This window comes from Dunckerocampus dactyliophorus, chromosome 8 (assembly GCF_027744805.1).
Source record: "Dunckerocampus dactyliophorus isolate RoL2022-P2 chromosome 8, RoL_Ddac_1.1, whole genome shotgun sequence".
NCBI lineage: Eukaryota > Metazoa > Chordata > Actinopteri > Syngnathiformes > Syngnathidae > Dunckerocampus > Dunckerocampus dactyliophorus.
Window position 1 is genome coordinate 802,846 of NC_072826.1, and position 9,565 is coordinate 812,410.

Here is a 9,565-nt window from a genome sequence, read left to right on the forward strand (position 1 = left end):
TTCATTAATTACGCTAAAATTTAGTGTCCCAACACGGTCACACAAAGGCTAACTGTTTTATAACTTTATTCTGACCAGAACACATACATGTATTTTCCCCCACCCCCCCGCAACCCACCGCCACAAATACATTGCAGTCCTGTGGGAAACGCTGGATACACATTATATAACACAGCATCTTAAGTTTGGCTGCCACTTTCTTGTGTGCTTCTCAATCAAAAGATAACCAATAAACAAAACAAAAATATATACAGAGGAAATATTATATCATAAATATGATAATATCGTTATGTAATATCGTTAAGTATTGATGTCTAATTACGTACTCGTGATTACATAATTAGAATAACTTAATAGTAGTATTTTTACGACATATAACTCCTGTTTCATATCCATTCTGCGTTGTACTGTAATTTGTTTTCAAAGATGAAAGATTCCCGTGTTTGGATCCAGTGTCTCCGTTTGCGGTTTACAGGCGGTGACCTCACGGCGCCATATTAATATGCTCCCTCCTCTTCTGCCTGCTAGGTGTTAGCTTAGCATTAGCCGCTAGTCTGCTTATCACAGCCACTGGATTGACAGAGGGCAACAGCGTGATGGAAATTGACTCGCTTCAAGAGGCGCTCGGAGGTCAGCTCGGTTGATTTAATCGATGTCGGTACTCGGTGACACCGTGCTAGTCATGCGTTCGTGTGTGTGTTTTTTTTAATATTGTTGTGAGTGGAACGCATAAGCTAATGTCGTTGGCTAGCTGCTGCTCGTCACTAGCTAACATTTCGAGCTGTTCCGCGGAAATGGTTGCTTCTCTGACGACTTAAAAGGACGGCTAACTGGCATTCTTTCTTTAACCGTGTACGTGGTCGTTGACCTCACAAAAAGCCACAACTTGTTCGCTGAAACATACATCCAAGATGAAGTTACTCAACAGCGTCGACGGTTACCGTTTGCCGGTTACGCGGTGGAGGCTAATGAAGACTCAACTTCAGCTAGTCGGCTAGCTTAAATGATAAAATCCATTGCTCTACCGCGGTTTGACAATAACCATCATTTTATACAAGAAACGGTTCTTACGTTGTCTAAACAAAGGAATACCGCTTGGGGTATTTTGTCATTGAAGGACATTTTCATTTGGCTTTTTTGGGTGACGTACGTGCTTGCCTATTTATTCAATAATCCTTGTCTTTCCTCCAGACTTTGATAAGAAAACAAAAAGGGAGCCATGTCCCCTGCTGGAGCAGTTTTTATGTCACATCGCCAAGACGGGAGAGACCATGTAAGAACATGACATGCCTGATAAAACACCCCCACCCCTTCCATGAATCCAACATGCCTATATATTGTGTCTAACACTGTTTGTGCTGTTATGTCCTGTAGGGTCCAGTGGTCTCAGTTTAAGAACTACTTTCTTTTCAAATTGGAGAAAGTCATGGATGACTTCAGAGCCTCAGCTCCGGAGCAAAGAGGCCCTGCCAATCCCAACGTGGAGTCCGTTCCCTTCGAAGACATGAAAGACAGAATCCTGAAGATTGTAAAAGGATATAACGGGTAGGTACTGGGGTAGCCTTCCGGGGTGTACTCGTGCTAGCCCGTTCAAACCGGTCTCCTACCTAACCCATGCTCTTTGGCCAGTGTGAACTCTGACCTGCACCCACTTCTATGGGCCCTGCACGTGCAGAATGTAGCGGTCTTTAAAGATTACTAGGGGTGTCACGATACGAGAACGGAACGCGCTTACGGCAGGCTTTTTGGCGGCGCGGGCATTTTCGTGAGATTTCAGGTGGGGCTGGTGGGGTTTTGATGTGTTGACGGTGGATTTTTTTGTTGTGTCTCGTCACAAAGCGTTTGCGGGGCGTCAATCCCAGCAATTTTACAAAAGCCAACCCCTTCAGTACCGGCAACGTTGGACGATTTTGGACTGATTTTTCAAGGCACACGTGATGTTGTGTTCCATGGCGATATAAACACAGCCTGCCAAAAGGATGACACTTGTCGTTCATCAGAAAAAAAAAAGCTTGTTTATACCTTTTTTTGTTGTTGTTGTTCTTTAGTAATCAGCAGTACAACTTAGGTAAGTTTCAGGAAAATATCAGTTCCCAACTAAAAAAATGTGAAAAGATACATTTCAAGCCTAACCTTCAATTTGACACAAATATTTTGCTTTTGTAATGGCTCAAAGACACTACCGGTCAAATGTTTTAGAACACCCCAATTTATTCAGTTACTTCTTGACATTCAAGTCAAAGACTAGCTTGTGTATTCCAGAATGATAGAAAATTGCCTGTTTCAGGGAGCACAACATGGGCTCCTCTGGCGGCATGAGAACAGTGTTTGAAACACACTGTGGTACTGTACCCTCGTGACTTGAACAGCATTGTTCTGGAGAAAGTTGTTTGTTGCTACAAAAATGGCAAGAAAGCAGGGAATTAACAACGGAAGAGAGACAGACCGTCTTAACACTTGAAAATGTAGCTTTTTTTCCCTCTGGAGAAATTGGAGTGTTCGAAAACTTTTGACCAGTAGTGCATCTAAACAACTGCACCACAAAAACGGGACAAAAAAGGGTTGTTTTACATCAAAATAACAATTTATTTCCACATGTGACACCGTGAACTAGTTAGTTTTCACATCTGGAACTAAAGTCTGTGTGCGCGCATGCATTAAAGTTTCCCTCCAATGCGTAACCTGCTGGACGCTACACTCCTCCACGCTCTCACTTCCTCCACGCTGCCGAGAGCGTTTGCATGCAAGAGATCCATGCCGAGATCTTATCAAAAGCACTTCAGATCCCTTGTGGACGTTTTTATTGCCTAAAACTGCTCGACAAGTGACCTCTTTTTATTGTGCACTTGCGTCATCGCTTCTTTTTGCCTCACGTGCAAAATAAAAAATGTAAAAGACGTATCAATACATCTTGGAAGCGAGTGTTCGGGTTTTAAAAAAACGTATGAATACGTCTTCGGTGTTGATTGGGTTCATGTCAGCGGTTTTATCATCATAATTCCTCATGTCGGACCAGTAAGTGCACCCCTACAAAACAATATGTGCTCGACCTCAACCGCAACAAAACCGCAACGCTTGTATTAAAAGATGGCAAACATTTGTGCCTGTTTCTCTTAAACATTTTGCACAAATATGTCTTTAGTAAGCGCTTCTTTTATTTCTCACCCATCCACCTGACACGTGTGGCATGTCCACATGCTGATTAGACAGCACCCTTTATATTAGAATTAAAAAAAACACAACAAGTGTCCCGTCTTATTTCAGAATCCCCTTCACGATCCAGCGCTTGTGTGAGTTACTCACGGAACCCAAGAGGAACTACACAGGAACAGATAAATTTCTTCGAGGTGTGGAGAAGGTCAGTGCTAGCATGGCATCTTATCCAATTAGTGAGCTTTTATCAGTTGTGACATTAGCTTGAAAGTGGTTGGAGACTAGAAAAATCACCAGTATGGCCCAAAATTTGTGATGGGAGTAAATGTATTGACCTCATGTGCATCACCAGGCTGAGACTTTGTCAGATCCCCGACTCCACGATACCGGCCCATGTCTGATCCACTTGTGATACTCTCCCCCATCCCTCAAGCAAACCCAGCCAACGTCGTCATTCACAGCAGGATGTTGAGCACCACTGCTGCCTCAACAGCTGTTATTACATAGATGGATGTAAAGTACAGTGTTCCCTCGTTTATCGCGGGACATAGGCTCCCAAAATAAGTGAAATCCGCAAAGTAGCAAGTCTATTTGTTGGCAATGATTATGTATGCTTTAAGGCTGTAAACCCCTGACAGTACACCTGATGCACTTTTCTCACATTGCTGTCCTCTTGAACTCACCATATTCACTCCTCTGACATGCCTCGTCCCGGCTCCCGGCGCCATTTTGGCTGTAGCGTTTTTGTATCCTAGTTAAAAGATGTTGCTCCTGTTATAGTATTTTACTTCTTTTCCGTAGTCCTCCATGAACCGAAGATTCATTTCCAGTATTCCACAATGCTGCCCCAGCGATCACAACTGTGACGGCTAGAAAACAGGAAACACGGCAGTGCTGCATGAAGGTCATTGACTGACAATAGTCTCCAGCCAATCAGAACGCAGAACACAATGAGCGGGTTTTCCCTTAGCCAATCAGAACTGTTGTGGCGCTGAGGAGGTGGAGGAAGGACATCTCTACTCCAGGCACACGTGTTCAACTAGCAGTGGTACATACAATAACAGACAGACCCAGCAGAGTACGCTGTTAAAAAAAACAACCTGCGAATCCGCAGAAGGTGAACCGCGATGTAGCATGTTCTACCTAACTGTATCTATGTATTACGCCTGTCGGTATTGTCATTGTATTCTCTGGGCCCATCTACCATCAGCAGTGTGTTTTTTGCCGAGGAGTGTCCCGTGGATCGTACCACACATGCTGCTATTTCCGCGTTTGGCAAAGCATGGGCTCAAGTACGCCGCGTGTGGACGGTCTGGCAAAGTCTAAATTGACAAACTTTGCATAGAGACGCCCACAGATGTGGCTCAGATTGAAGTTACAGATGTGCGCCATCTCCTGGTATAAAATATTAACCACATGAGGCACCGCATTTGCACAAATGGCTTTTTTAATTCAGCAGTGTTGCTTGTTGCAATTTTGCGCTTAAGAGGCTATCTGTAAAGTGGCGCTAACTAATTGCGCTTTTGTTGTTTTAAATCTAGAACGTAATGGTGGTCAGCTGTGTTCATCCAACATCAGAGTAAGAATTGACATCTAAACAAAGTGAATCCAGTTTGTTGAGTAACCTCATTTTGTTACTAATTTAGAATTACGTTTTTGCTTGCAGGAAAAACGGATGCGGTGCTGTGAATAGAATGAACGGAGTCATGCTGCCTGGGAACACGTCTTCCTTTACAGAGAGGTTCATGCTTGCATCCATCCTTATGTACATTGTTTTAACATACCGTTTGTAATTGGGTGGCGGCGTCTTGTCATTTTGACGTTTATTAGAAAAGTGAACGGTCCAGGAACTCCGCGGCCGCTCAACAGACCCAAGTTATCGCTAGCCAGCAACTCCCTTGCAGCTAACGGCCTGCCTGACAGCACAGAAAACAAAGACCACAGAACAGAGCAAGACAGTGCTAAGGATGTGTCCGGAAGGTATGTCTGAATGTTTACAATTCCACTTGATTGGAATGAATAAATCCACAGGCGTCACCCCCCCCCGGGACTGTCTTCCCTCAGTGAGGTTTCCGCCTCGGGAGATGCACTGGGGAGCTCAGTAAAGAACAAACACTCCGACATAGAAGAGGACATGGAATCGGAGCAGCAGGAGGTGAAGAGACTTAAATTCGGTAAGGAGGACGACGAGGAGGAAGATGAGGAGGAGGAGGAAGAGGATGAGGAGGACGAGCAGGAAGTGGAAACGACAAAGCCTGCAAATGCAGCTTGCCTCTCGAAGGAGGCAGAAGCCATGGTCCAGGAGGATGAAGAGCGAGACTGTTCCAAGAACGAGGAAGCCTCCAGCAGTGCCACAGCGGTCGAAGACCAAGGTGTGTGTTTTAAAGGTGAACATATGTGATGTTGTGATTCGACTGGGGAAAAAACCCCTAGCTTTTTATTTGTGAAATGGGAGCAGGCGCGTTCGTTGCACATCGTCGCCACATCGCAGTTTTTTAAAAACAAAGTTTAGTTGAACACGGCCTATTAGTACAATTGTACGTATTTAAGCAAAAGTTAGATATTTTTGCCTAAATTGATCATTTTCAAACAAAAAAATGGCAAAATGGACTAAAATATAAATATAAGACTCATCTTGACTGTGAACCCAAGCAGATATTTATCCTGTGTTTTGCAATCAACCCTGGTCAGTGAGTCATCCTCCAGGCCATCTTGAAATACTTGATTCCCTGTTTCGTAGGTGCCTTTATTGTTTTGTTTGGATGAAGTACATTCAGTGCTTACTACACAGTAGACAGTGTAATAGAACATGCTGCATTCATTGTTTGGCTCAGGATTGACTGACCAGAACAAGTCTGGTCAAGTCCAAATTGTCAGGGTTAGTATAAAACTTGATGCCTGCTTTTTTTATTGTCCATCTAGTAAGCAAAAGCCAGTTTGAATGTTTGGCCATCTTTAGAGGCAGTACACAGCTTGATATTGTCCCACTGGTGTTTCAGAGCCAACAAGCAGCACTCAGCACGAAGCTTGTCCTGTCTCAGACCAGAGTACAGAGAAGACAGAGCGGGAGGTGGCGCGTGGCTCCTTGCATGAGGGCAATGACATGGATCAGACGGAGCAGCAGGCGCCTGCGTGCATGGCCAAAAGTCCGGAGACCAGTGGAGACGGTGAGGAGAGTAACAGCGACCCAGTCAGCAGCAGCAGCAGCAGCAGCAGCAGCAGCAGTAGTAGCAGTTGTAGCATAGACGAAAGTGTCGACGTGGCCCGAGAAAATGTTGCTCCCACCCCTTCCAGCAGTACGAACGAGCCCCCTACAGAGAGTGCCATGGAAAGTGCCATTATAGACATGGAGACCACTGAGGAGCCCATGGAGCAGGACTAGACTGAAGCGCCTCCTCAGCCATGTGACACCACAAACCAGCTTGTCCTTGAATCCAGCCTGACTGTCGCTGGGAATGAGGATAACATCACCTCGTACACAAACACCTCGTCGAGCTTTTGGACGCCCCTCCAGAATAGCTACCTGGCATTGATGTGAGCAAACAGTAAAAAATTAATTTAGTTTTCTTTTTAACTGGAATATCTTATTGATCTTATCTTGTCTTTTGAAGTTTATTTTGGGTTTTTTTTTAGGAGGAGTTGGTTTCAGCTGCATTCTTTCACAGCTGGAATTTTGTCTTTTGTGTTAGTTGGGACTTTTTGGATGATTTACGACAGGATTGGTTTGTTGGGTCTCCTTGAAGCCGAGTGGGTACAAGCACCAGACCGCAGGGGTCAGAGTGGAGCTTTTACCATCCATGTTTTTCTTTCTGAAGCACCCTTTGAAGGTGCTGGAGTTGTGCATTGACCTGAGCCCATCTGCCAACACAGCTGCCCTGTTTGTCCACTGGGATGTAGAGAATGGTTCACCTCCCCACCCCTGTGAAAGAGATTTCCAGTGTGTTCATCAACACACGACCACCCCCACTCCCACTGACCCTAACATGGCATAGGTGTCCTCTGGAAAACGACATATTGTAGATGCATGAAGCCACCGTAATTTATATGATCATTTCACATCTCTTGGTTATTTTGAAACTTTTTTTTGTTTTGTCCGCCGGTTGTTCTTTCTAAAACCAGCTGTAAGTACAAAGATGACGTCCGCTTTCTATGTATTGTGATGTCACGTTTGTTTCACCGACTGATTTCCAAGCAGTCTTCGGTTGCAGCTCTCCACCCGTTTCTGCAGCTGTACTTTTTGATATTTAGGATTTTAAATTTATGTAAAGTAGATTTTTGTAGATTGTAATACAGTATGTGTTCACTGCCTCTGTGAAACAATATGTAATTATCATTTCTGTGTATACTCTGAATGCTATTGCTTTCAAATGGGGTATTCAGAAACGGCAATAAATGTTCAAGTTTTTATGTGTCAAAATTTCCTTTGCTTTATGTTTGTAGGCACTTCAAATCCTGAAATAATTGTGCTATCCAATCACGATAATCCATTCATCAAACGATTAAAACAGGTGGATCCGTATGACGCCCTGGATAAATGGACATGTGCACGTGTTATATATTATTATTTCATCTGCTAGTCTGTGTGATACAGGCTGGATGACAGGAGGGTTCACACTGCATCTCTGTGTGCATTGGTTCTATAGTGGAATGAACGCAGAGAGTGGGCCCTCATGTCATTCATCCTCTGTGGAGGCGGGGCTACTAGTGAGTGGATATGCAGGGTTTAGCAGTTAGCTTCATGAGGCAGTATATAAATATATTTCAGTTTTAAACAGAGTGAATACGGTGAACGCATGAACACCAGCGACCATCGCGGGCGGTTTTATGAACTGGGGGAAAAAAAACGACCGACGGAGGTGCCTCGGGCAGCAGAGCCTTCGTCCCGTCAGTCTACGCTTACTGAGGCCTTTGGTCGGCAAATATAAGCAAAATGGTGCTCACAGACTCGCTGGCTACATTGCAAAAACATACAGGCAACTTCTGTGCCAAGATAATGTCCCACGCAGGTACACCGTGCACTATACTTGACTACCATCTAGTGGTTAAAATGTGAAATACACATTTAATGAAAAAAATGATCTAAAGAAAATGGATTATTGATGATAGTTTGTAGAAGAAATACACTAAGTCCCCAACTTACGAACACAATTGGTTCCAGACGACCGATCGCAAGTCGATTTGTTCGTAAGTCCAACAAAACCAATTATATAGGTACTACATGTAAGTGTAAACCAGGGGTCACCAACGTGGTGCCCGCGGGCACCAGGTAGCCCCCACGACCACATGAGGTGCCCGCAAGCCTGCTTTTCATTCAGGTTTCCAGTTAATAATGAAAGAACAGTAGAAAGAAATGCATTGTGAAATACAAAATGTGAGTTGTGGACACCAGCATTTTGTTCATGTTCTGGTAAAACAAGCATATTCGCTTTGTTTGGGTTTAAAATAAGCTCTGAAAATAAATGTTACAAAAATGAGTAGCTCTTGGTCATTTTCATTTTGTAAAAGTAGCTCTCACAAGGAAAAACGTTGGTGACCCCTGATATACATACATACATATATGCATACACTCTATGTATGTAAATATGAGTTTGGATGCAGTAGTAATATTAAATGATAATTAGTGGAAAAAAACAATAATAAAAGTGATATAATAATACGTAATGATAAATGTTATTTACCTTTGAAGAGGAGTGGTCGAGCATACGTCGTTGTGGAGGAGTTGGAGGAGGAGGAGTTATTGAAAAAAAGGACAAATGGTGGTGGTGGTTAGACTCTTCTAAAAGAGGTAGTGTTCTGTGGGTGGTGTAGAATTAAGCAGGCCTATTAACTCTTCATAAACCTTAATCACACGCTCTGTCCGACTTGTATCATACAGCTACAACTTAGCTTTCCATTTGTCCTTTACACTCTCTCCCCACCGGCTTCCTCTACCTGTTGGTCCCATTAGCAGTGTCACAGTGCCCTCTACTGGTCAAGCATGTAGCAGTATAAATACAGTCAAACTTGTCTATAGCGGCCATTAGAGGGAGTCTGCAAAAGTGGCCGCTATAGACAGGTGGCCTCTATAGACAGGTTGGCGTCCAGTTTGAATGTTGACCAGTAGAGGAAAAAAAAGGGAAAATAATAATGATAATAATAATGTTGACCAGTAGAGGGCACTGCGGACTGCGGATAAAAGTTGTACAGCGCTACTAGGCTTGTTATTATCATGGTTCATGGTTCATGGTTTGAATTCATCCTGAACATGCATATGAGTCAAACAGTAGCACATCACATAGTACAATTCACAGTTTTGCATGTCCAAAAAGGAGTAGGAAGAAGCAAAGCTTATTTAATCCTACCCCTCATCAGTTTCACATCAGTTGCAATACATTTATTTACCTCTTGTTCTTCCAAGTGTACTTTGTAGGTC

General features: G+C 43.6%; 1 protein-coding gene across 2 annotated transcripts; it reads left to right on the forward strand.

The window, feature by feature from the left end:
- Positions 1 to 411: 411 nt before the first annotated feature.
- Positions 412 to 7,558, forward strand: ppp4r2b (protein phosphatase 4, regulatory subunit 2b). Of its 2 annotated transcripts, none has more exons than XM_054785695.1 (9): positions 412 to 630; positions 1,192 to 1,273; positions 1,375 to 1,545; positions 3,265 to 3,358; positions 4,695 to 4,732; positions 4,820 to 4,894; positions 4,984 to 5,133; positions 5,218 to 5,540; positions 6,153 to 7,558. In XM_054785695.1, exons 1-9 carry the CDS (start codon positions 597 to 599, stop codon positions 6,533 to 6,535), a joined length of 1,350 nt encoding a protein of 449 aa, XP_054641670.1. In that variant the 5' UTR covers positions 412 to 596; the 3' UTR covers positions 6,536 to 7,558. The 2 variants fall into 2 exon arrangements, with proteins under 2 accessions (XP_054641670.1, XP_054641671.1); XM_054785696.1 differs by having other exon boundaries at positions 426 to 630; positions 5,218 to 5,525.
- Positions 7,559 to 9,565: the final 2,007 nt, after the last annotated feature.